This window comes from Psilocybe cubensis, chromosome 2 (genome assembly GCF_017499595.1).
Source record: "Psilocybe cubensis strain MGC-MH-2018 chromosome 2, whole genome shotgun sequence".
Lineage (NCBI taxonomy): Eukaryota > Fungi > Basidiomycota > Agaricomycetes > Agaricales > Agrocybaceae > Psilocybe > Psilocybe cubensis.
Window position 1 is genome coordinate 2,435,051 of NC_063000.1, and position 25,261 is coordinate 2,460,311.

The window sequence follows — 25,261 nt, forward strand, 5'->3', positions numbered from 1 at the left end:
ATCTAAGTAACCCTATCCAAAAATTATATCATGAGTAGCAGGCAAGCATTGAAAACCAATGCTTGCCTGTGATAGATATCCTTGGGTCAGCAGTGACTAGAGGTTTGCCAGTGCTTCCCGTCCAGCTTTCCCATTCCCACCTCGACGCCGCAATTCCCAATGGCTCCTTGCGATTTTTCGGAGCTCGCCTTTCAGGATCTTTCCTGAAGGGGTACGCTCTGAAAATAACCTATTAGAGGGTGAGCTGAAGATGCGTCGTCGAGACTCACCAAATGTTGTATCTAAAATGATTATCATAACGGGTACAGCAAACTTGGGGAGGCTGAGTGCGACACATATCAGCTCCGTTTCGGATAGTACAAACCACAACATTGACGAACCGGGTTTTTGCGTGTGCTATAAGTGTATCCTCCGTGATTTGACCCTGGAATTCAGGCCTGATGGACACGATTGCGGCTACTAGTTCTCCAAGGCGTTCGTCTGGTACTCCAACCGCGGCAGCCTCTAATATCCGAGGATCATCATACAACGCATTTTCCACAGTCACGGAATCCTTGAACAGCTAGGTAAAAGTATCTACAGCTTGAACAAATATCACTTACAACATTCTCTCCACCGCGGATGATAATGTCTTTGACTTGTTTTTAGAACGTAAAAGCAAGCAAAAATTAGTGGCATATTATTAGGAAAGGCATGAGACTCACTTCTGTCCTTTATATAAAGGAAACCTTCCTCGTCGAGGTAGCCCACGTCGCCTGTTTTAAGCCAGCCGTCTTGAGTTATTAACGCATTTGTGGCTTCTATTGCCAGAGTTAAAAAAACTGTCTCAATAGACCTGCTGACTGGGCATGAGACTTACCTGGGTCACGCCAGTAGCATTTCATGACGTTGGGACCGCGCCTGTGGAAGAATTGAATTTTATGGGTCGGGAATATACTATGTGTACTCACAACCAAACTTCGCCAGCAACACCAGCAGGGACGCATTTATTTTCGCTAACTATCTGGATTTCGTTAACAGGAGACGCACGGCCACTTTGGGAATGTTAACCTGAATACATTAATGAAACAATCGACATGACTTACGTGCTGCTAGGACGGGCAACATAGTCTTCTCCTGCAAGCTAGAGTTATAAATTAGCGAGCAGATTATGGAATCGACGTGCGACAATTACAGAGACAGCGATAGAATTCGTCTCTGTCAATCCGTAACCTTGTATCCTGTGCGTATGGTTTCAAAAAAAGTCATATGAGATCCGATTCGCACCCACATGGTCGCAGTGGGAAAGGCTTTGTTTGCTCTCAGAACGAGCGTCGCGGGAGCCGGTGCACCTCCGAATAGAAGGCCTTCTAGAGGATGCCCAACCAAAGAACTTAGAGTGAGGTCGGTGACCATTGATGGCACACTAAAATATTTGATCAGGTAACTGTACATTTTTTAAAAACGGACAACGACCTCACCCGCCAGCCACGGAAACATTCTCGCTTTTGATCAACCTGAGAAATTGTTGAACTCGAGCAACATTGATTAATACGAATACTTTATCGTACCGTACAGCTGGTAATATGATCAGAATATATAAAAGCATCACATTACGGATAAATCTTACCTTCTTCAACGTCCCATTTCCGAGTCAATATTATTTTCATCCCTGTCATTGTTGCCATCATCTATAACAAAACAAAAAGATCGAGCGGCGTATCTAGTCAAGGAAGAATTCACTAACTGAGAAACTCGTTGAGCCAGTGACATGGAACAGTGGAACAGTGACGAGCGTCCCCTTTTGCGGAACCGTTCTTTGTACTTTTGGCGTGTCTTCCCCTCTTCTTATGCTCGCGCGAAACCCACCGACAAGGACCTAAAACACGTGCATATAATTAGTGCATACTAGCAAGCACCGGAAACCACTGGAGATGCAACATACATTATAAACATTTGTCAAAAACTGTCGCTGTGTGCTAAGCACGCCTTTGGGAAGCCCAGTTGTACCTGTCAATCCCCAATAACCAAATCAATACATAGAAGATCCACTAAACCATGTCAATTACCCGAGGTAAAAATTAAAGTTGCATTATCCTCAGGAAGAACCACGATTGGAGTATCGACGACCCCTGCCCCATCCACACGGTAGTCGTTTAGGCTGTCGCCGAAGGATCTTATGCCTTCCCAAACTCTATTGTTATGTTCTTTGAAGTCGAATACAAGGAATGAGACAGGTTCTGAAGCCGTGTGTTGAATTTTTTGAATGGTGGAATGCATCAAGTCGGCTCTTTCTGGATCGAAGATGACGAGTTTGCATTGGGTATTAACCAAACAATGCAGCAAGGGCTCTTGGGGCAGCCAGCTAATTATGAGCTCAGTTAGAGTGGCGTGTATGCGCCTGTAGATCAAAGAGCCTACGCATTGACTAGCACAGACACCGCTCCGATAAGGTCTGCAATGCAAATCCAATCAGTTAGATCGTTTGGATGAAGAAGACGAAACCTACGGCACGCCCAGAAGGCAACGAGATAGTCGGGACAGTTACGCGAGCAAATGCCTACCCTGTCGCCTGCAATCAAAAGGAAAAGACTGCTGTTAAGCTCAAAAAGAAGAAAGACAAGAGGAGAGGAAGACTGACCTTTTTTAATTCCAAAGACATCCCTAAAGACCCCCGCCGCCCGAACCGCACGGGCATGTACCTGGGAGTATGTCAAGCGCTGATCTTCATATACGACATACGTGTCGTCTGAATACTGAGAGACAGCGGAAAGCCAAAATTCACGCAGGGAAGGCCAGAGGTTTTTGTAGACGCGCTGAAGTCTTCCATCGACGAAAACAGTCTCAACTTCATGAACGGTGCCTGGGGCAGTAAGGAGAGACTCGGCTAAGAGAAGTACGCGCCGTCAGCGAAAATAAGAAAAAGCGGTATGACAGAAAGGTAGATACATTCGGCCAACGACCGCAGTGGTTTCCAAGACATTTTGTGTTCTAGTGGAATGAAAGAGAACCGTGGTCGAGAAAATTAGGGTTGATGGAGGTGCTTTTATGGATATAGACGAGAGCATAAGGAGAATAGTGTCACCACACGGAACACCCCACTATCACGGTCAGGGATAGGAAGAAATGTAATGATCTTCAATCTGTCGTTATCCGCGGAGTTGCTGCTTCCCTCGGACCAGCAGCGATGATTGCCTTATAGAGTCGGTTTAACCGATGCCCCTTCAAAAATAGGGCAAGAGATCCAAGCAGTGTACAAGCTAGAGAGAACGACCAAGGGAAAAGACACGAGCTGATAGACCCATATTGACAACAGTTGTTCACGTCAATGGTGGTATGTATGGCCATTCGATAAGCCATTAGCTAACATCAATCACAATCTCCGGGGTATCCGAGGACAGTCCACATTTCATCAAGAACTATAGCACATTAAACACATATTTCATTTCGGGACCGAACCGCGCGACCAGAGCAGCGCCATACACCTCCCTGGACCATTTGTCTACAAGAGGTCTCTTGGTGAGACTATCCATCACAATACACCTCATTAATATACTCACGCGTTTCCCGAATGCTCGTCACCACATCCGTGTTATACATAGCAAGGAACCGACATCTCCGGCCAAGCGGTACAGAACAGACGTCGCGGAATAGAGGCTTCAACCACTGACAACTTGGCAGGCGAGCCAACTCTCTTTTCTATTTGCTCTTGTTATTTATCAACACCGTCGCTCTCCCTTGGTCCTTTGCCAGTTTACGCGCGCTTACTCTACTTTGTGCTCTCCAAAATGCAGTCCAACGAAGATCTGGAACCCACTGTCCGTATTCGCGAACTCAAAAAGGACCGCGTCAACTTTGTGCTAGGAAATGTTGACTTGGCGTGAGCTCATCAAGCCCAGTTGCTCTTCTCTGCTGAATTTACATTACTGTTAAAGATTCGCCAACTCTCTAAGACGAGTTATGATGGCAGACATTCCTACAGTCGGTCAGTGTTTTGAGACGTCGGACCCATGCCACTCACCAAATGTTCTTCCCAGCCATTGATATGGTCGAAATCGAAACCAATACCACAGTTCTGCCCGACGAGTTTATTGCCCATCGGTTGGGAATGATACCTCTTATAAGCACCAACTGTGATGAAGCTATGCGATACACTCGGGTAAGTTGATCTCTGCTGATTATTCCTGCCCCACATACCACTTAAAATATACCCAGGATTGTACATGCATAGCCGGATGTTCCTTTTGTTCTCTGATGCTGGTTTTAAACGTTGCCTGCCACGACGACAATACAATGAACGTGACAAGCAACCACCTCGAAGTCATCCCATACCCTCATACGGATATCGAAGGAATGATACCTCAGCAAGATGATGTCGGCGAAGAATTGTCGAAGCGTGGGGAATTCTTTGGGTATCCGGTCGGAAAAAGTAATGACACCAAGTGCTAGCGAAACGCGGACAGGGACTAACCCACTGCCATCTTGATAGATGAACCAGGGCGGGCACCGGTGCTTATTACCAAAATTCGAAAGGGGCAAGAGTTGAAGATACGGTGTACGGCCAAAAAGGCATGTGTCGTATCGTTCAGTTTGATTTTACTCTTTAGTTAACAAACCTTATCTAGGGTATCGCAAAAGAACACGCCAAGTTTTCCCCATGTTCAGCCGTCTCATTCGAATACGACCCGTACAATAAATTACGACATACAACGTATTGGTACGAGACGGATATCAAGGGAGAGTGGCCTTTGAGTGAAAATGCGAAAGAAGAAGAAGCACCAAGGGACGACGAACCCTTTGATTTCAATGCGAAACCCAACAAATTCTACTTTGAGGTTGAGACTGACGGCAGCCTTGGACCACAAGAAGTTGTAATGAAGGTAAAAATATTTTTGATGTATTTTAATTTCCAGCCATTAATCTCCGTTTATTCCAAGGGTCTGGCAGAACTTCAGACAAAGCTAGCCAACCTCATTCTGGGTCTGAAAAGTGGACCTGAGCACGATATGGTTGCCAATGACGTTACAGTTAACGGGCATGGGCCGGCGATCGACAATCCATGGACAGGCGGGGCGACTTGGACTTCACCGGCCAATACTTCAGCGACAACAGGATGGGGCGGATCGACGAGTCCATCACGCGGGGGAGGAGCGTCCAGCTCATGGAGCAGTCAGCCTACTCCGAGTGGTGGTGGTGGCGGTTGGGGGACTGGTGCGAACGCTGGATGGGGCAGTCCAGAGCGGCGCTCGAATGGTTGGAACGTCTAATACTCTATGTTTTGTATTTATTCAAAAAAGTAGTAATAGAAAGACATTATAAAAGCAAAAACAGAGAGATCTGGGTATATAAATAGTATAGTAATAATCTTGCTCAGCAAGAATGTCAATTTCTTTCCCCCGAGCCGATCTTGATCAAGTCTAGTTCAGGGAATGTATGTATACAGTTAATAAGCGGTCAGTATTCCAAAGTCTCCATTTGCCAAAGCAGAAAAGAAGCCCGAGCCAGAATCAGCGAATCAGCGAGGTCTCATCTCAAAGACATCAGCCGGGTGTGGAGGACCGGAAGGCTGCAGATTTCTGGAAGCAGATGGTGGTTGTGATGCAGTGGTAGTCGCTGCGCCCCTCTGTCTCGCGCTATCCCCGAAAACAGAGTCCTGCGACATCTCTCGTCGCGGGTACAGCTGTATAGAAAAACACATCAGATTTAAGAATGAGAATGAAGAGGGGAACACTCACATCTGCCGAGTCCCCAAATACACTATCGGTATTATCAACTAAGGAGAAAAAAAATCAAACAACAACCATCAAAGGGAAATATGGTGTAATAAACTCACGAATCGCCGTGTTTTTATCGCTCAATTGCCATCCGCCCAAAGGGGGCATTTGCTCCAGATTAGCCTGTGGCATCTGTGGAGCAGTACCAGCAGCATTTTTACGGTCGTTGGCTTGAATAGTTTCCCAAGGGACTTTGGTGTATCGAGTGACACCAGGTGGCGGGTTGGGATCTCCGCTCGGCCCATAGATCTTGAGTTCGCCCAAACTGGCTTTAAGAGCGCATATCCATTTGTTTCGACGTTTTGCTGTAAAGAAGGGGGAGCAGATTTTAAAAACTGACGTAAGATTTAAATATATTAGAGCAGAAAAACGACTGACATTTCAACGCAGCTTGCTGTCCGTTGCTCTTGTATTTGATGTCAGCAGATAAAGTCATTCGACCTTGATCAGGGAAGTCTGGACAAACAACGTAAAAAATCGAGTCCTACAAACGCGGAAAAAGCGCACCTTTGACTTTGACATCAAACACTGACTGGTAGTCCCTTCGCTCCGCTGTGACGAAAGCCAACATTTTCTCGCGCAGTCGTTCTAAATCTTCAAACGAAGTCGAGTACGCAACATCAAACGTAAATGTCTCCGACATCTACATTTCTTTTCAGATGCTTGCAATACAATACACAGCAAAGGGCGTTACCTGAGGGCTACGACGGATATTTTGGATAAACTAGAACCCACAGTAAATCAGCCACGGGTCAGGAACATAATAGAAATAGATTCGTACCAATGTATTCAGCTGATTGTTAGGGGCCTGTACCAATCCCGAATTTGAATCCAGGAAAACGGTGGAGAGCAGACGGATCTCTTTGACTGTATACGTCTCCTTATTGAGAACGACCCGATCGCCCACATCGAAGGGGTGCTTTATGAAGAGGAAAATGATACTCGTCAACACCTCTTGCAAACTTCCACCAATTAGCCAGCTCAATCCGAGAATCAGCGTCCCGGCTGATGTTACGAGAGTGACCAATTGTGCTTCCTATAATATAATTTAGAGCCTTGCAGAAGTGAAGAAGACCTTTGCCGCACCAGGCCAACGGCGATGATCAATCCTGCGATAATGACATAGACCGTCATCAAGATATTATCCAAGCGACCAACGGCACTATCAAGGTCCCGCATCGAATTCTCGATCGATAATTGCTCGCGGTGAAATTCACTGCAATGAAAGTTAAGTAAATAGCAATGCACAGGAAAAAAACCCACAGGCAGGCCATTTCGATTTCTTCTCTAGACACATCCCCATTTCCGTCCTTGTCAAACAGTGCAAATGCCGCATCCGCATCTTCCTTGGTAGGAAAGAACCGCTGAATATCTTCAACAAGCAAATACTCCGCGTCTTTTTTAGCAAAAGAGTAATAAAGCCGACGAGCAAGCTAACGTCATTCAATAACCAGAAAATAGCAACAAAGCCGAGACGCGTACCAAACGCGATTTGTTGGCAGATTCTAGCACAGTCTTGATGATCGCCTGAGGAGAATTCGGCTGGAGGACAGAACTATCCCGGGATTAAATATAACATTGGTCCAGGACCGCGACACCACGCACCTTCCAGCAATCTCTGAGGCGACGTTTCCAAACGCGGTGGCTGTGGTGGTCGTGGCGAACCTGACGCCCTCCCTGAACTTGCGGAAGAGACGCTTGGGATTGACGCTGACTTCGCGCGTGTGTCCCCGGCCAAGCGTATCCGAACGACCAGGAATCTCTGACGAGTTGCGGTATAGCGTGACGAGCGTGCGGACGGCAAACTTTTGCTCCTGGATGCGGTCTATTGCAAGATGAGAGGAATCAACGCACCGAGGAAAGAAAGCTGCTCACCGGCGTAGGACCGTTCGTGGAATTTGGCTGCGATCCACTGGATGGAAAACTTTTCAAAGAGGAGGAGGGCGGTGCAGAGGAGGAACGAGAATAAGAGTTTTGCCATGAGACTGACGGCGGCGACGCTCCTGGAGGGGACGCCATTGACTTCTGCCTCGCCGAGGTTGGCAAGTGTGGTGTTGGTGATGACGACGGTGTCCGTGCGACCGTCCTGATGTGAGATGATGAGAGGGCTAAAAGAGGCCCAGAGGGCAACAGTCCATGCAAAGAGCGCGATATATCTGGCGCATGGTCAGTCGGGGTAAGAAAAAGTGTTGGTTGATGTACCGATGGAGAGCCTGCAGCCAGTCGATGTAGCGGCGCGAGCTGACGGCTACGACGCCGACAGTCGCTCTGATAAAATAAGGTGCGATGCGTCTATGGTGACGGTAAGCGCGTTGAAATTAAAACACGTTCGTGAAATACTTGCGCAACAGCAAGGGCAGCCCAGTACCCTACACAAAATCAGTTTACATTGAGCGGGTTATTTTAGACACACACGCACCTCCCCATAGCACACTCAACCAGATACTCCACCAGATCAACTTGACACCCCAAACCTAGATACCTTTCAACAACTGCAGAAAGACGAAACCAGAGGACGGACCTTGGCATTTGGGAAAGAGGTGAGGTTGAGTATGCCCGGGATCCAGATGATACCGAGGATGGGAACGATGAAGAGTATCCAGCGGGTGACGATGGAGGCACTGACCAAGTAAGAGTATACCCTGCCGACCTGGTAGATGCATTGAGGATTTTTTGTTGAACGGGTAATGGTGTTTCTTTACCTTTGTGACAGGAACTTGGCCATCCGGTAGCCTTAAATCACTCTGGCTCAGACCGGACTGGCCGCCTCCGAGTTCGAGATAATCACCTTGCTGCCTTGCCTTTGGACTGTTTCCAGAGCTGGGGAGACCTGCACGCTCTGGATCGTGTGGATAGGACATGTTGGATTGAAAAGTGAGATTGTGATGGTGTGACAATAGCCACGGTAACAAATGTTATTGGTAACTATACTACAAATGCTATGGAGGTGATACAGGAGGAGGGAGAGACTTTCGTTTTGGTTTAAAGATGAGGACAATGATTAAACCAAAGATGATGAGGAGAAGTAGAAAGATGCACTTGCGCCTGCCAGTGTTTTTCTGGTAGCGAGTTGCGTGATTGAGAATTTCGACAGCGTCTTCCATGTGGACGGCTGTCTGTTCAATGTTGTACTCTACCGAGTCTAGGAGGGTGCCCTGATCTATTACGAGGACGGAAAGGTCTTTGAAGAGTTCTGCGAGAGAAGCTATAGATTTTGCGATTTCGGCGAGTTCTCGATCGCGTGATTGGAGATGCTGTGTGGAAGGGTCTGCGTAGAGGAGAGTGGTATGTGACTAGAAAAGGGGGAAAGATTAGGAGCGGGGAAAAGAGAAAAAAAGGACATACGGCAGCCTGGATATCGTCATCGAGAGCAGACATGGCATCGGAAGCTTTGAGAGAAATGGCGCCGGAAGCAAGAAGGAGATCCTGGTTTTTGGTCGCATGACCCTGTAGTTCTGTTCGCGTGACGATTAGAAGAGAGACTAGAAAGGAAGGAGAGAGACGGACTGTCCATGTACACGCGCTGTTTCTTGCGAAAAGTAGCGGATAGATGCTGGACCTTTGCAGCGAGACCACGCTGTACGTTTTTGGCGGGGTTTGCCTCGTGGGATGGGGGAAAAGTGGTAGATATTCGCTGGATGAGGGAATGGCATGTGCGAAAGTCCTGTGACAGGGAATATGAGCAAGAAGAGAGAAAAGAAGGACAGGAAGGGACCTTTGTGATTTGAGTTGTGAGGGCGTCAATGTCGCGCTCCTCCTGGGAGCGATCAGCAAAGCTGGGAAGAATATGTTTTGCATGAAGTTTGTCAAGTGCAGCGACTGGAGAGAGTGAGCAGAAGAGTAGGAGAAAAAGAGAGACGCGCACTGTTGGCAGTGGTGTCGGCGAGGAGGGCCTCTACCTGGTCAGAGACATCTACCCATACAGGGGGCAGGTCAGAGGGAATATCGATGGCGGCGTGGTTGATGAGGCGTTGGTGTTCGTGACCATCGTGGTAGTCGCGACGGGCAGTGGACTCGCGGTAAGAAAGAAAGAGGCCGGTGCGTGAACGGGTGGACATGTGTGACAGAGGGAGGCAAGAAGTGCGTGCCTTGTTTGGGCAAGGGGATGACAGATAAAGAGGGTGCAAAGAATGAACGGAATCCCCGCAATTATGTGTCGGCTGAATACGTCAGTGATTGATTTGTATGTTGAAAGAGAGGATGCTGACGAAGATGCAGAGAAGGGACACAGTATGGCTGCGGCCACTACATTATTGCAAGTGTCTCTGCTATTCTACAGCGAGTTGTACTGACTGGAGAACTCAGACACGCAAGGTATCCAAGATTGACTGCATGAACAAGTACTGCATCAACTCGGTCCGCCATGCGCCCGACCCGTGTCCCCACTGTCCCCACTGCAAACGGGCGAGTCTCTTTCTCTCTCTTCTCTCTCTGTCTATCCTGACCCTGCCCAGTACTTTGAGCCCGATGCCAGCGAGACCATCACCGCCCGCTCCCCCGAGTACTGCCGCGAGTGCGAGTACTGGTTCAAGGGCCCCGGTGCCCGCCGCCGCTGACTCTTTCACCACTTGACCGCCAGCCCGACCACCTCGCTCTCCACTCCCCGGTACTCTGTCCGCAACTCCAGTCCCTCTATTACCTCCACCTCCCCCTCCCCCTCCCCATCCCGCCAATACGCCGCCTCTACCCGCCTCGTCCACTCCTTCCCCGGCCCCTTGAGCTGCCCGCCCCCGTTGACGCATCCCCCCGGGCACGCCATCACCTCTACATAGTCGTACTTTTTCTCCACCTCCCCCGTCCTCCGCCGCACCCCCCCCAGCCGCCCCGCCGCCCCGGTCCCCGTCCGCACGCCCTGCTCCTTCCCCACCTTGCGCACAATGTTCTGCAGATTCCGGAAGCCATAGCATGTGGCCCCCCTAAACACAACTCGCTCCCCGTCTCTGATCGTATACTCCTCGTAATCCGCATTCCGCATCGTCTTCACCTCCACCGTCCCCCCCGCCACTTGCCGCAGCACACTCCCCATGATCCAGTGCAGGTATGACCCAGATGATGTGCCCTTGTGCCTCACCAGCTCTGGTAGGCCATCCACCATCCTTCCCCCATCCAGCTCTCCCGGCACAGCCACACTCATGTCCCACCCCTTTTCCCTCAGCATCACCTCCAGTTCCCCCGTCGTAATCACACAGTCCACATCCCGCGTCCGGTACTCTTCCGAGTAAAAGTCGGTCCGCGACGCCTCTAGCTTCTTGTCGTAGCACGGCATTACTGTCACATGGTACACTCCGTCCCGTCTGTATACTTTCAGCACATCAATTCACAATCATAATCAACAATCTCACCTTTTACCCCATTTCTCCGCCATCCATCCTTTTACCAGTGTCCCCATCACCTGCTGTGGGCTTTTCGTTCGTGCAATGTACGCCAGCATCTCGTGGTGCGTCTTTTCCGCATAGCAGATCCACCCAGGGCATGCACTCGCCAGCATCGGCAACTGTCCCTCTTCCCCTCCATCCGCCGCCTCTTTGCGCTCTTCAAACTCTTTCACATGCTCCCGAAGTGCCAGCTCCCTCCCATAGTTCGTATCAAACACATATGCAAACCCGAGCGAGTGCAGGAACGGTCTCAGTCGCCGCAACACTTGCCGTGGTGTGATATCGTCTCCCAGAGATGCTGCCAGTGACGCCAGCGACTGTGGTGCAATCGACACTACCGCAATCTTTTTATCCTCCGCCACCTCGTTCGCCGCTAGTACCTCTAGCACCTCTGTGTGCGATTGCATCGTAATCAACACAGACTCGGCAGACGTGATGCACCCACTATGTATATACGTTAATTATCTTTTATTACTGTACTTTACTTTAATTGGATACCTGCATGCCAGACAGTCGTTCAAGCTGATTTGCGCCTGCTCTAGTTTCTTGTTCTTGCTCTTCTCTCCAGCCGTTACTTCATAGTACCCCCCGTTCGAGTCGATTGAAATCTCCGTCTGCCCATCTATTAGTCAAATCTCACTGTAATTTTCAAAACCCACCAATGCTGCTCCTACGTCCCGCTCTTCCTTCTTTTGCTCCACGGGCTTGATGCATGCCTGTCCTGGCGTGATAAAGTCGTTGAGGTCTGTAAGTGTCTATCCATCCGTCAGCACCTCCTCTGCGTGGCTCCCAGCCTGCTCACCAATGCACCAGAAAATGCCATCCTGAATGTCAAAAGCAAAACCTAGTCGGCTTACATATAAAGCTTATTCAGGCACCCCATTGATTAGATAAGATGATCAATCATTTGGTATAAAGAGTGTGTGCTAGGGGTATATATAGATAATAAAATACTACACGCAGAATAGCGATCCCACCAAACCAGCCGCAAGTGTAAGCACCAGCGTACTGTACCCGTACCCAAGTGTCTTGGGTGCCTGGCTCTTTACAGTCGCCCCCGTAAGCGTCGATGGCGAACTGCTGCCCCATAGTCGGATATTGCGAAAGTAGGTGTGCGTAGTCACAGGCGTCGCCCAGCTCGTGTCAGATCCTAGAATAGATTGGTTAAAGATATCTCCCCGTATCCCTGGCAAAAAATCACACACCTCCAAAGAATGTTCTACACGCAAGCAGGTAAACACGAGTTCACACACAAGGCACAGGAAAACTCACGAAAAGTAAAATCCATTCGCAACGACACTGTCCGCCGCCCTAATTTGCAAATTCTGCTGAGACACCGCAAGCAAATCGTTGAAACTACACCGGGCTTGGTAAACACCGATATGATCAACAGTGATTGATCGCTTACTAGAGTGCCATGTATCCGTTTGCGACATCAGGCGGGTTGTTGAGCTGCACTAGCAACGTAACTCTTGTCCATCTTTCGAGTAATATATGAGCGCTTATCCAAGGCGAGAAAAACAAAAGAACCACCTACTTTCCACTAACAAAACCAAAGTTGTCCCTCTGAATAGACACACCGAAATCCGAGTTACAAATGATAGACTTGTCCGAGCAAAGATTGTTGGGCGTAGGAATGTATGCGTACACTAGAAACACAATCAGCATGGGAGCACATATACAAAAAAATAAAATACCCACCCTCGCCCGCCCCATTCTTCCTCCACATCAGCCGTGCGGAGAAACAGTCCACACCCGTCGCCTTGTTTCCACCACTACATCCCGTCGAGTTCAAGCCTCCACGCAGACCAGGCAGCTTCCCGCCTTTAACCCAATCAAAATTGGACTCGAACGCGATCTCATACGACACCATCATCGAGTTGAAGCTCGATCCGTCCGTCGTGTTCCACAGCGAGTAAAACTGCGCTCCACCAGTATCATGCGAGAAACTTCCCTCGGGATAAGAAACGCGCAGCACCGGCGCACCGCTGTTGCTTGCCTGTGGGGTAGATCCAGGCACCTGCGAGTTCGGGAAGGGGTCTGCGACAAAGGCGAGATTATCGGGTCCATCCTGAATGCGGCCTCTGTTCAAGGACCATTTAGAGACGAGCAGATCTTCTGTTTCGTTCGATGTCTGAGTGGCGGTGGGGAAGGGGAGTGCGGTGCTCGTTGTTAGACTGTACTGGGTCGCGACGGCCTCTGGGGCAGCGGAGGTGGCGGCAAGGGCGAGATTGCACAAGGCGGGGTACAAAACGAAAAGATAGTAGTGGGAATACATGGAAGAATAGGGGAAAAAAAATGAAACAAATCGCAAGAGTGACTGTCCAGCGTCAGTAATGAAAGTAGGAAGGCACCGCTGATCTTTTTTTATCCCATTACATGAGCTTTGTACGTATTTATGACCGCCCTGATCTCGTTACGGCACACAGAAGCCGCCTGTCTGTCTGCGACGACCACTACCTCCTCCCCAATGCCCTGCTCATAATCCATAGTTCACAATGTTCAAACAGTCTACTCGTCCAGAAGAGTCAGAGTCTCGTCAGCCCCTTCTCGATGACCCCGCACCCCACACCCTATTCACGGCAGGAGACGACTCGGACGATGACCTGGAAGGCACTAGCGCCCTCATCACCCCAAAAACCGCCAGAGGGTCCCACAACGTCTCCTTCAAAGAAGAGGTCCAGCTCATTCCACCCCCGCTCCGTTCAACAACTTCTAGCCGCGAAATACGCACGTCTTTCCGTTTGCATCTATACCACACACGCTCATCCACTAATTTTCTCTATTCCAGAATTCGAGCAGGACTCTGACGAACTCGACGACGACTCCGTGACCGAGCTGAACCGCTCTCGAATCGGCCCAAATGGCGTCCACGACCGCCGCATGCCGCTGCTCGTCGGCCTCTTCGACTCATCCGCCTCTCGGCGCAGTCTAGACGCATCCCTCCCTCTCCACAGCGCCAACGCGAACGGCATCGTCACCATTGGCGAAGACACCGTCGACCTCGACGAGCTAGCCGCTAAACGCACCGCAGGTGGCGGACTCATCGACTCTGTAGCGAACATGGCCAACTCTATTCTCGGTGCAGGTACGTTTCTCGGCCTTGGCTTCCGTCACTAGTCTGTGTGCTCACCGTGAACAGGTATCATCGGTAAGTTTGCCCACCATCTGCCTTGCATACTGCCGCCTTAATAGAGCCCTCGAGGCCAGGTTTACCCTACGCCATTCGCCAAGCTGGCTTCTTTGCCGGTCTCACGCTGCTCATCGCCCTTTCTGTGGTCACAGACTGGACAATTCGCCTCATCGTCATCAACGCCAAACTCAGTGGTGGGCACTCCTACATCGATATCATGTCCCATTGTTTTGGCTCCAGCGGACGAGCCGCTGTATCTTTCTTCCAGTTTGCCTTTGCCTTTGGAGGCAAGTCCCTTTCAAGTGCTGCCAACTCACTAAACTCACTAACCCTTCCTCCAGGCATGTGCGCATTCGGTATTATCATCGGCGATACCATCCCGCAGGTGCTACGCTTTGTCTTCCCAACGCTCCAAACGATACCCGTCCTCAAATTATTTGCCAACCGACAATTCATCATTGCATTTTGTACCATATGTTTCTCATATCCGTTATCGCTTTATCGAGACATCCACAAGTTAGCACGCGCGTCTGGCCTGGCGCTGGTGGGCATGCTCATCATTGTCTGCTCGGTCTTCATAGAAGGCCCTCATGTCCCACAGGAGCTGAAGGGCAGCCAGGAGGGCAAATTCTCCATCATTGAGCCGGGCATATTCCAAGCTATTGGTGTCATCAGCTTTGCTTTCGGTATGTTCGAGGTCACACCCCTTTTCTCCCACAGAAACACGCTAATCCGGTTTTAGTCTGCCATCATAATTCTCTTTTAATCTATGGAAGCCTACGCACACCCACATTAGATAGATTCGCCAAAGTCACGCATATCTCGACCTTCATCTCACTCGTTTCCTGCTTGATGCTCGCCGTCTCTGCATATGTCGTTTTTACGGACAAAACTCAGGGTAACATTCTGAACAACTTTCCATCAGTATGTGTGCACACTGTTGCTTCTCGTAGTCTTTTGTCTGACACATCGCAGGACGACACGTTGATCAACATTGCGAGATTTTCTTTCGGGTTGAACATGTTTACGACGCTTCCGTTAGAGTTATTTGTCTGTAGAGAGGTGCTTACAATTTCTCTCCTCTCGGTTTCCCATATTAACAAGCCCAACATTCAGGTCATAGAACAATTCTTCTTCTCACACGAAATCTTCAGCCCACAACGGCACCTATTTTTTACCACTACTATATTATTTGCATCTATGTTTGGTAAGGACCAGGTTTTTGTCCCCGTATCCTCACCGCCTTCTGATGACCATTTCGTTTTCACCCCTCGGTCTATTTCATCTACTCAGTCGCTCTGATAACCTGCGATCTCGGTGTCATGCTCGAAATCACCGGCGGGGTCTCTGCAACGACACTCGCGTTCATTTTCCCCGCCGCATGTTACATCAAGCTCGTGGATAAAAGGCTGCCTTGGCATAGTCGGACAAAACTGCCTGCCGTCCTATGTGTCCTGTTCGGAATTGTCGTCATGGCCATTTCGCTCTTCCTTGCGCTAGCTAAATCATGGACTCCAGAAGGATCGGCAAAGATTTGCGTATAACCTAATACCCAGTCTCCATGACACTCAAAAACTGTCACAACACAAAACGAGAGCCGAGAGCTGATAGATATTGAAGGATATACCGCCAATGTGCGTATTGTTTGTTGTGTATATTAATCTACTTAGTCTAGATCAAAAAACGGACCATATTTCTACATAGGATGGCGATGTAATTAGTAATTTATTTGGATGATATGTGTCTGCACAGATCAAGCAGAGTCCAGTATGCCTGCGAGTCCCGGAATGTCGTCGACAGATTCGAGGCGGATACCTTTGGCAAGGCTCTCTTTGGACGATAGTGGAGACACGCTGAGCTCGGTGTACGTGCTCCATACGTGCTCGACCAGTTCAAGAGGGGTTTGCACGGGCTTGCTGGTTTCGACGTCGCACACCAAGAGCCAGACAGCGTCATATCCTCCAGCTAATTTTCAAAAAAGGAAAAGTCCAGAGTCACTAAAGGTGATACATGTTAACGGGCAGATTTAGGGGGCATACCGCCAGGTACTCCTCCTCCGATGACACCTGCGAGGGCCACACAAGTATCGAGTAATTTGGTCTGCTCCTTGGGTTCAATAGGAACGTCGGAGAGAGCTCCCATCCGTCTCATTTGTGCGCGGATTTCCTACACAATACAAGAAAATTAACTACCCACAAGTTACTAGATGTGCAAAAAATAATTTCCTACCTCTGACAGACGGCGAACTTCAGAGAAAGTGCTGACAACCAGCTGCTCCTCCTTAGGCAGGGAGGGATTGGCATCCCACTGAGAATTTGTGAATTTAATCATCTTTATCGATACCACGTATTACCCACCTGTACGGCCTGGAGAGAGGAGATGTATTTTACTGCGCTCTTGTAACTTTCAGGGTCAGTATCATGGAGAGTCGAAAGTTCGAGGAGAGTCCTGGAAAGTGACTGGTTCAGCTGGTCGAGGTGGTTCCATAGCGCGTCCGCTGTACGAATTTTTAAATTTAAATTTATCAAGTCCAAAATTATACTTGAAACCAGCAAAACAAACGTTACCTTCGATTTGGTGCTCTTTGCGCCACTTCAGGACCTTTCCGACGAGAGATGGAGTATCACTGCCAGCATCCACGTCAGCGAGCATAATCCGGGTATAAGGGGGCAGTTTGAAGTTTCCAATGCGATAGTTCCACGCCTGATTGGAGGGCGACAGAACAGGGTACAATTTCGGCTATGTTTTGAGAAAGGGAAAACATCAACCTCGGTCAGTGACGTCACTGATTGAGCAAAAAAGAGCAATAGAAGAGAGAAGAAGGCAGAGAAATGATATATTCGAAACGTGAAGTAGGCACACACCAAGTTGTCGCCCATCAAGCCTTGGATCACACCTGGGTCAAAACGCGTATATAGATGGCTCCCAAATACGGCTGCAGAGACATCGAAGCCGCTGCCGACTTTACCCTGCGCGAAACAGTGAACAAATTGTGCGAGATTGTGCGCGAGACGACGACCTTCTCCGACGTCATCGGAAAGGGACTCTTCAGTGATCACAGTGAGATGTACGAGGAGTGCAGAGGTGAGTGATGTGATCAACGCGGCGGAAGAACCCAATCCTGTCTTGTGCACATCAGAGAGATTGACCCCGGTTGGGCAGAACGGTGGGATGCTCGACAGAGACTCGATCGTGCGGGGAAGGCCTAATTCCTCAAGCTAGAAGCACATCAGCATGGCAAATCAAAATCTAAATTGCGAGAATGCATGCACCTTTGCACGTTGAGAATAGAAGTCATTGCCACCGACAATAGTAATATCCAATCCTTTAGATAGGATTTCTTGAACAAGAGCTGAACCTTTGACTTCAGCGGCAAGAGCAATGGAGTGTTGCAACGCGAGGTGAACAAATTTGTTCTTGCTCGAGCTAATCCGTGTAGAACGATCAACGAGAGGTCGAAATCAAACGAATCGGAAACTGGACTGACTTTTCAGCCGCCGCCTCGACTTTTACAGAAGGTTCTAAAGCTGCGTCATAGGACCATGTCGCGTTACGGAACTGGGGCGATCGAACGCGCAGGGTGGATGGTTTGAGAGCAGAGTTGTCGCGTATGGCAGTATAGAACCTGGAGGAGGTTGAAACGACGACACCAGAAAAGGCTGGGTCGAGCACAAGATAACCCCCAGCGATTAGGACCTTTCCAGGAGCTGAAATAATAGTTGTGCGGACCATGGTGAAAGTAGATGGATGAAGTGTATTCAAAACATGGCTCTTTATATCTAGTCAAGTAGTCCGAGTTGGATTTCTTACTCTGTGTTCTTCCCATCCTTTTTGCTGACTCAGCCGTTCGTTCTAGTATGTACCTGTCCGCGGGCGTACTTGCAACTTTACCAACGTAATCTCACTTAAATCTCTATTCAAGCTTTCAATTTCATGCCTGCCCAACTCGATAATTTCGCTATTTGAGGGCATCATCGATTCTATAAATATACACAATCTTATCTCCCGCTTCGCTTGAACCAAGCTTTTTGCTGACCGCATGTTGCGTTAGTACATCCTGGACATCGAAGTCCCAGTTGAATACTTGTGGGTCCCTTCCCCGAGGCACAGTCTCGGAGATGCTGTGTTGCAATGTCGGCGAGAGCGCGAATGAATACAGGCGAATCATTCAATGATTCTGCTCGGTGGACTTCGATACCATGCTGAATATATTTCATTAGTTGATAAAGCATGGGCGTGCAAAAAGAAAACTTGCCTCTTTGGCCTCCTTGGCGTATTCTAGGTCAAGTTCATACAGCGTCTCGATATGGTCGCTCGTAAACGCAATTGGGACAAGCACCACTTGCTTCTTTCCCAGCCGCGCAAGCCCCTTCAAAGCCTCACCGGTTTGCATACCCATCCATGCTGATGGTCCAACTTGTGATTGCCACACCAGCCGGTAAGGATTTGAGTGGCCCAACCTTTCCATCACCGCTGCGACGGACGCGGAGACTTCTAACACGTAGGGATCTCCGCGGTTGACGACAGACATAGGCAAAGAGTGTGCGGAAAACAGCAATACAGTTTCGGCACGCTTGTTCTCTGGAAATTTAGCCAGTGCAGCCTCAATATTCTGCGCAACAGCCTTGAGTAGTCGGAAATGATTCGTCAAACGAATAAAGGTTGCTAAAGAACGATGGGAATACCTCAATGAAACCTGGATGAGTACCCCATCGGTCTATGACACTCCATTCGATACTATCCAGGCCAGTCTCTTTGCGCTTGCGATACAGCTCGTTGAGACTGCTTCCGGTGGTGCTGCAGCTGTACTGTGGGTACTGCGTAAAAGCAATAGCTCTCTTCACGCCATCCTTTTTCATCTGATGAGCAGTCACCTCTGTCAGAGGACGCGCGTACCGGAAAGCAACATATGCCTTGTGCGGAGCCGTCTCCGGATGGAGCTCATCGAGAAGTTGAGCCATCCCGTCACCTTGCAACTGGGTATAATGAAGAATAGGAGAACCGCCTCCGATTTCGGCATATTGTTTCTCTATCTGAGGTGTGCGCCTTCGCGCAATCCACGGAGCAAGGAAGCGTTGGAAAGGAAGTGGGATGAGGTCGCCGTCCATGAAGAGGTTTTTGAGAAAGTCGTGGGTTTCCTCGACCTGAATTACCCCGAGTTGAATGCAAAATCCAAGCAGAGAACGGCATGATGACGCGTCGACGTACAGTAGACGGACCCCCCATGTTAAGCATAACAATGGCTGGAGACATGGCACTGAATATGGCGATGGGTAGGACATAGGTGGTCAAATGGCTCACCTGTGGGACTGAGTGAACGTACGTGAGATATTGACAGAGACTGGATGGGTATCCCAATCACCTTTTCGCTGACGCGTGGGCTGTGGCATAGGAACGGGTTATAGCTCTAGAAATAAGAGGAGAACGGAGAAGAGACATAATTGGGGGGAAAGTAGACGGAAGGAAAGGAAGGTAGTTAGAGACTGGAAAGAAATGATGAGCGAATAAATAACAGTCGCGATTCACGCCTAAGTTTACTGTCCAATTACATTGCACTTATTTACATTTCTCACGCTTTCCTTTGCCCTGCCCTCGCCCTTCCCACTTCTCCTCGGCGCACATACCACTGCAGCACAGGCAGTGAAATGCATGAAATTCCTATCCATACTGCCAATATTCCAAAGTTCATCCCCACTGTTAACCAGTCAGCATACATCTTTTTCTATTCTACTAGTCACTTACGCTCGTTCTTGGTCCCAAACACAATGCTTCTCACACCTCGGGATATCTGGTAAAATGGCGCCGCGTGTCCGTAGTTATACAGTACCGGAAGCGCATCAATGGGCCACAAGCATACCGACACGTTTCCTGTGAATGCCTGTTTAGTCGGCTACACTCCAACCCACGCGGCGGACGAACCAATAATCCACAATATCAAGAACACCTGGATGTACTTGATCGTTAGTAGGGTCATCATAGACTCTAGGGCGAGACCTCTATAAAGATTATAAGTTGCGGACTGCGGGCTCTGTCATTTCCGCGGGTGAGACGCACGCTGCCGTCATCCCAAACCAGGATAACATCCAGAACAACACAAACCCTGCCCGACCGAAACTAAGCATTTGAACTTGGATTAAACTCTTTCCATCAGTGTTATCCAACGACACTCACTGTCTGTCAAAGGGCAGCTTAAATGCCCTAGTCAGCACCGTGTATGCCAGCTTTGAATCTTGTCAACACACAGCCAAACGGCAAAGGCAAAAATTCAAGTGACATACAGAGAGCACGAAATATATCAGAATTGGCGACGCAATGCGTATACGGATCAATGATGCCGTGGTTAGCTTTCGTTCCATACCCGAGACCCCTCTTGCTAGTATTCCGGAATTCTGCAACAGGTGAGTCGTTTTCCTGCCATCAATACAGTGCAAGTGTTTCCTTACAACCACAATGAATGACAGGATCAGAAGATATATTAGGCCAATAAATGTCACTGCAGTCGCTCTGTAAATGTTTGATATAAGATTCAAATGCCACTTTGAGTGGAAAATGACTTTACACTGGTACATCAAAGGGTCGTAAATTTTGTACAGTGAAGTAAATTGGTCGAGTCAATATATTCGGTGAAACCGCCGCGATTGATGTATTGTTCTGAACGATGTCTCCCATTATTTTTACCGCGAACCCATGCGTTATTTCGTCCAAAAGTGTGGTGACCTTTGATAAAGTCAGTCGGTCGATCTTACGCACTAAATTTCAGTTACTGACTGTAGGTCTTAGAAGTGTTCGGCTGTGAATCAAAACGCGTCAGAACAAACTTCAACATCATATACCATATCAATGGTAGGAAAGGACGTCGATTACAATGCATTTTCATTTCGCGCTTCTAGGGCATACGCAGAGATTGCATTCGAAGTTGGTGTCTCCGGGCCACCCCCATGCAGTGTGTCGTTTAAACTTTTCGTAGCTCCTGGGTTAACTGGTCCAGGAACAAATCAGTATGTTCTATTGATCATTTTGAATGACTCCAGTACTCAACTGGTAATGGCCACCCAACATTTTTCATCCAGTACAGCAGCGATCACGTCGTCCGGCCCATTCGGGAAATCAGAAGCCGGATAAATGCGCCAGTCGATAATATGACTGAACGCTGTGTTTGTGCTGAGGGCAAGGGTGACAAACTGACCAACCTGGTCCCCGTCGAAGTCCTTCAATATTTTTTTTGTATCAACCAAATTTATGCGACTCTGATAACGAAACTTACCACTACCCACCCTCGTAGACTGCGCGCTGGAAGTTGCCATAGTGCACCCCAGTAGATCGAGAATATCCCGAATATAGCACCAACAATCAAGCAAGTCCTCTGAAAGAGTATGTTAATATATATCTTTCTAGCTTTGGCAATCTCTGGCCCTTGGTCCCAAAAGTGGTCCAAATACGATGGAACGACGACGGCGCTTGTAATGTGAGGAACAGGTGGCGCAAGTGAAGGTGGATGGTCTGCAACTGTGCTGGCAGCACTGTCATTCTTTTCAGCGGCGCTCATAATGGTCGATAGAGAGCAAAATCAAGTAGGCATTGCCTGCGCGTTGTTTTCCTTCCACCACGTACATTCCACACTCACGGTCCCCCTGATGCTTAACAACTTCTTTGACGTTGACGCGAACTCGGGCATGATGATGGATGGCCGAGGTGGCCAAATGCACAAGTAAGTCTACTGCTTATTAAACATGCTTTTTACTTAGTCTATGTCCTTCCTCTCTCCCGTGGAGTATCCATTGATTTTACCAGAATTTTGCAGCAGCTACTACAAGACAGGGAACCGGGGTACGAATTTCAGCACAGTGGACTGTCCAACGTCAGATTGGTATCACCTTACGAGTCTCAAGGATCCATCTCTACGTGGCTTTTGAACTCTGCTGTATTATCTGTTCCAAAGCATCAGTTATTCTAAATCAGATGCTTACAGTTAATCGATGTGCAGAACTTGGAAATCCATTTTATGCCTCTAGGGTTGGACTCAGAATTACGAAGTGGGAAGGGATATGTCATTAGATAAAACCTCTTTATCTCCAACATCAGATTCTTCATGGAGAATACATCTGACCACCTATCTCCACTTGTCAATCTTTAACTTAACCGTTGAACAACCGAATTTCTTAATTGTGCCTAAATTTACGTGCAAAACCGAAGTTCACTAATGGGCGCTTGATTGCGTTTACAACTATGCCTGCAGTGGGTACGCGTCTATCAAGACCCACGACAATCATAGATGGGAACTATCAGATATATATGTACATGCTAGGATATAAGGTAAGCAGGGTTGAATCTTGTGTCCGGCATACAATACAGTACAAAACAAAACATGCAATACATTGCAGAAACGCAAACGAGTCCTCAGATTAGAGTGTGGGAGTAAAGGATGAAGATAAATAGTTTGTACAGCCATTAAGAAACAAATTAACCATTGGCTCTTCGGTGTCTCTTCCTTGAGTTCTCGACTTTAACAGGTCTCTGGCACACAGGACATCTCCCAGAAACATCGAGAAGCCAAGGATCGAGGCAGGTTTTCTAGATAACAGTAAACATTTGGGCTGCAAGCGGGAAGGAATCTGAGAGGACTTACATGGAAAACATGACCACATTCAAGTAATCGCAATGGTTGTGCCCCATCGCCTGCATCTGCTAGTTTCAGTTGATTTATTTGTTCGTGAGATAAATGTTGCGCTGTAGCAGGTGGCGCCTGTGGTGTATTAACGGAATGTGATGAAGACGGGTTTTCCTTATTTCCCCCCCCTCCCGGTATATCCTTCGTACGCTTTGGCTCTTCGAAATCCATTAAGCATATAGCACATGATGCACGATTTCCCTCCAGTCTGACAAACGGATATCGCCCTGGCACCCAATTTTGTTCCCAAGACATAGGTTCTTGATACCCCGGCGTTGATCCTCTTTCCTTTTCTCCCTCATCAGTGCCGTGTTTCGGCTTGTTGTCATCTTTCATGCGTCGAAGTTCGGATATATTGCGAAAAAATATGAATCTCCTGTGTGACCTTTGTGGTTGTGGTGACAAGGGTGGTGTTAGATTCATATTCGGTGGGTAGGAGTGAGAATTTTCAACGGCGTCCACACCTCCTTCTTGGGGGGGAGCGGGGATATACATGACAAGTGGGATGCGTTCTACGAAGGACTTGGGCAATTTTCCAATTTCTGGTTTGATGCCTGGGTTTTGAATGGGATGTCGACCAATACAAATGAGGAAGATATTCCAGAACAGCTAAAATATAATTAATCTCAAAAGGCCGGTAAAAGCATTAATACTTACAAACAATATGGGCAATATCACAAGAACAAGCAATCCGAGAAGAGCAACTTCTAGCACCATGAGATACATTATACAGAGAATGCCAAATATTAACCACCACAAGTGAGGTGACGTCTGCCGACATGTATGAATGGATGTGTACTCTAGAATGTGGGCAGTTAAAAACCAGCTCAACGTCATTAGTGAAGACAACAACGTCAGACTTTGAAAATGGTGTCAGCGAAATAAAGAAGAGATTGCTTCAAAATTACCGACCGGGAGTACATTCTTGGGGGCGGAGGAAGATGCTCTTGGACATTGTTGTTTGGATTATTGTTACCATGATTGTTAGTAATTGAACCAGTTCCACGAAAATTCTGCACCGCGGTATCTCCAAGATGCACTGTTGTGGGATCTCGACGAGCGTTAGGTGCTTCAGTATCTGTTCGTCTGCGCAAATACTCCGTTAAAATCTTCAAGTTTGGAGACAAATTTCACAAACATTCTGAACCTCAGTGAACGATTCCTGAGAAAGTCCCAGTATGCCAAAAAAGTCGCCAAAATAGCCCTCAGAACCCACAGAGTTGCCCATATTCCTAATGGTCGATCACAAGCCGTCCATTCACTCCTTTGAGGGTCAGCGGTGCTTCTGAAAAAAGTCCCAGACAGTATGAGCATTGTGATTATAGTGATGATCTATGTGTAAGAATGGAATCAAGTGTTCCTATGAATCAGAAAGAAGACCGATACCTGACTAAATCCCCAAAACATATTCCAAATCAAAGACATCAAAGCTTTCCTAGCATACGAAGCTCTCCGACCTATCCCAAAGTACATTAGCATTCTCATGTAGAGAGGCATATTGTGAGGCGTCGTGGATGATGAGGGGACTTGTTCCTGAGCAGTGGGTGGCAAGGGCACTTGATTCGAAGAGCGGGTAGGCTGTCCAGATGTTGCCAAAGAAGCATCCGGTGAAGAACCGATTGAACCTGAGCGATAACCCAAGCTGTAGTCGCGGTCTGGAGACGACAATGGAAGATAACCACTGGTTCCTTCCGACTCTCGCAGAGCTGTGCGAATGTGAACACTCTCCGGTTGACGGGGTATATCGCACAGGGAGTGAACCCTACGGAGAGATCCTTCCTGATCTGCTTGAGAAATGACCGGGGTCGACATACTGCGCCACTGTTGACTGTGATTCCCCTGGCGCTTTTAAAAGGTAACTGAATCCTTATGTTGCCGATACTATCTTAGAGTGTTGAATGGGCAGACAATACACGATAACCAGCACCGCGGTGGCTTCAATGACCGCTGTGGACGGTTACACCACGGTTGCTGAAGAACAAACCGACACTACAGGGAGAACTACAGGGAAGGAAAGTAAACAGAATGATGAACAACAAAATGGAACAGATCGAAATACCATATTGCACCAGCCTGCAGACCAGACAGATGCAGTATGTCACATCACAAGCATACGTAAATTGCTTGCGACTCGGCACTGACCAATCATGCACTTCGATAGCTATGAAGCAATAAGGTGCACAGAGAAACAAAACCCGACCTTCAATACATGGCAGAAATTTGACAGCTCTAAAGTTTACTGCTGTGTTATATGAGTATATTCATATCTAGGAAAACAGTGCGATGGCAGTAACATAGAGGTAAAATAAAAAGGGAAAATCTGTTAGAAATA

General features: G+C 48.2%; 10 protein-coding genes across 10 annotated transcripts; 2 read left to right on the forward strand and 8 right to left on the reverse strand.

Annotated features, from left to right (window-relative positions):
• Window positions 1–96: 96 nt before the first annotated feature.
• On the reverse strand, window positions 97–2,962 carry JR316_0002295 (Long-chain-fatty-acid--CoA ligase FadD13; the record flags this gene model as incomplete). Its single annotated transcript, XM_047888089.1, has 19 exons — window positions 97–218; window positions 270–322; window positions 381–553; window positions 603–631; window positions 705–800; window positions 860–900; window positions 951–1,034; window positions 1,086–1,123; window positions 1,175–1,220; window positions 1,271–1,405; window positions 1,461–1,557; window positions 1,610–1,670; window positions 1,727–1,858; window positions 1,925–1,989; window positions 2,049–2,344; window positions 2,401–2,434; window positions 2,489–2,551; window positions 2,621–2,866; window positions 2,929–2,962. The coding sequence occupies 19 exons, from the start codon at window positions 2,960–2,962 to the stop codon at window positions 97–99; spliced, it is 1,845 nt and encodes a 614-aa protein (XP_047753012.1).
• Window positions 2,963–3,767: 805 nt separating this feature from the next.
• Window positions 3,768–5,246, forward strand: JR316_0002296 (DNA-directed RNA polymerase II subunit RPB3; the record flags this gene model as incomplete). Its single annotated transcript, XM_047888090.1, has 5 exons — window positions 3,768–3,859; window positions 3,915–3,964; window positions 4,017–4,138; window positions 4,605–4,859; window positions 4,917–5,246. The coding sequence occupies 5 exons, from the start codon at window positions 3,768–3,770 to the stop codon at window positions 5,244–5,246; spliced, it is 849 nt and encodes a 282-aa protein (XP_047753013.1).
• A 248-nt stretch (window positions 5,247–5,494) lies between these two features.
• Window positions 5,495–8,614, reverse strand: JR316_0002297 (Mechanosensitive ion channel protein Msy2; the record flags this gene model as incomplete). Its single annotated transcript, XM_047888091.1, has 15 exons — window positions 5,495–5,659; window positions 5,715–5,752; window positions 5,813–6,058; window positions 6,132–6,209; window positions 6,261–6,396; window positions 6,535–6,789; window positions 6,840–6,969; window positions 7,017–7,186; window positions 7,236–7,308; window positions 7,359–7,578; window positions 7,629–7,909; window positions 7,956–8,045; window positions 8,142–8,227; window positions 8,275–8,403; window positions 8,456–8,614. The coding sequence occupies 15 exons, from the start codon at window positions 8,612–8,614 to the stop codon at window positions 5,495–5,497; spliced, it is 2,256 nt and encodes a 751-aa protein (XP_047753014.1).
• A 78-nt stretch (window positions 8,615–8,692) lies between these two features.
• On the reverse strand, window positions 8,693–9,811 carry JR316_0002298 (t-SNARE affecting a late Golgi compartment protein 2; the record flags this gene model as incomplete). The annotated part of the gene is made up of 5 exons (XM_047888092.1): window positions 8,693–9,046; window positions 9,099–9,208; window positions 9,261–9,417; window positions 9,469–9,572; window positions 9,619–9,811. The coding sequence occupies 5 exons, from the start codon at window positions 9,809–9,811 to the stop codon at window positions 8,693–8,695; spliced, it is 918 nt and encodes a 305-aa protein (XP_047753015.1).
• A 503-nt stretch (window positions 9,812–10,314) lies between these two features.
• On the reverse strand, window positions 10,315–13,406 carry JR316_0002299 (Cytosolic iron-sulfur assembly component 3; the record flags this gene model as incomplete). Its single annotated transcript, XM_047888093.1, has 10 exons — window positions 10,315–11,047; window positions 11,096–11,572; window positions 11,627–11,742; window positions 11,788–11,873; window positions 12,138–12,278; window positions 12,334–12,347; window positions 12,401–12,484; window positions 12,537–12,608; window positions 12,666–12,777; window positions 12,830–13,406. 10 exons carry the CDS (start codon window positions 13,404–13,406, stop codon window positions 10,315–10,317), a joined length of 2,412 nt encoding a protein of 803 aa, XP_047753016.1.
• A 220-nt stretch (window positions 13,407–13,626) lies between these two features.
• On the forward strand, window positions 13,627–15,805 carry JR316_0002300 (Vacuolar amino acid transporter 2; the record flags this gene model as incomplete). Its single annotated transcript, XM_047888094.1, has 4 exons — window positions 13,627–13,870; window positions 13,920–14,216; window positions 14,324–14,947; window positions 15,555–15,805. The coding sequence occupies 4 exons, from the start codon at window positions 13,627–13,629 to the stop codon at window positions 15,803–15,805; spliced, it is 1,416 nt and encodes a 471-aa protein (XP_047753017.1).
• A 209-nt stretch (window positions 15,806–16,014) lies between these two features.
• JR316_0002301 (Phosphomevalonate kinase, peroxisomal) lies at window positions 16,015–17,993 on the reverse strand (the record flags this gene model as incomplete). Its single annotated transcript, XM_047888095.1, has 8 exons — window positions 16,015–16,226; window positions 16,301–16,427; window positions 16,491–16,568; window positions 16,619–16,758; window positions 16,829–17,000; window positions 17,126–17,479; window positions 17,534–17,687; window positions 17,749–17,993. The coding sequence occupies 8 exons, from the start codon at window positions 17,991–17,993 to the stop codon at window positions 16,015–16,017; spliced, it is 1,482 nt and encodes a 493-aa protein (XP_047753018.1).
• Window positions 17,994–18,259: 266 nt separating this feature from the next.
• JR316_0002302 (Ferrochelatase, mitochondrial) lies at window positions 18,260–19,700 on the reverse strand (the record flags this gene model as incomplete). The annotated part of the gene is made up of 6 exons (XM_047888096.1): window positions 18,260–18,463; window positions 18,517–18,885; window positions 18,947–19,405; window positions 19,470–19,504; window positions 19,563–19,570; window positions 19,624–19,700. The coding sequence occupies 6 exons, from the start codon at window positions 19,698–19,700 to the stop codon at window positions 18,260–18,262; spliced, it is 1,152 nt and encodes a 383-aa protein (XP_047753019.1).
• A 130-nt stretch (window positions 19,701–19,830) lies between these two features.
• On the reverse strand, window positions 19,831–21,807 carry JR316_0002303 (Nitrosoguanidine resistance protein SNG1; the record flags this gene model as incomplete). The annotated part of the gene is made up of 12 exons (XM_047888097.1): window positions 19,831–19,955; window positions 20,004–20,129; window positions 20,181–20,257; window positions 20,316–20,375; window positions 20,433–20,482; window positions 20,540–20,650; window positions 20,705–20,765; window positions 20,821–20,978; window positions 21,030–21,051; window positions 21,126–21,240; window positions 21,301–21,469; window positions 21,526–21,807. The coding sequence occupies 12 exons, from the start codon at window positions 21,805–21,807 to the stop codon at window positions 19,831–19,833; spliced, it is 1,356 nt and encodes a 451-aa protein (XP_047753020.1).
• A 914-nt stretch (window positions 21,808–22,721) lies between these two features.
• JR316_0002304 (uncharacterized protein) lies at window positions 22,722–24,741 on the reverse strand (the record flags this gene model as incomplete). The annotated part of the gene is made up of 6 exons (XM_047888098.1): window positions 22,722–22,832; window positions 22,888–23,538; window positions 23,587–23,788; window positions 23,842–24,015; window positions 24,068–24,261; window positions 24,316–24,741. 6 exons carry the CDS (start codon window positions 24,739–24,741, stop codon window positions 22,722–22,724), a joined length of 1,758 nt encoding a protein of 585 aa, XP_047753021.1.
• Between the last annotated feature and the right edge of the window lie 520 nt (window positions 24,742–25,261).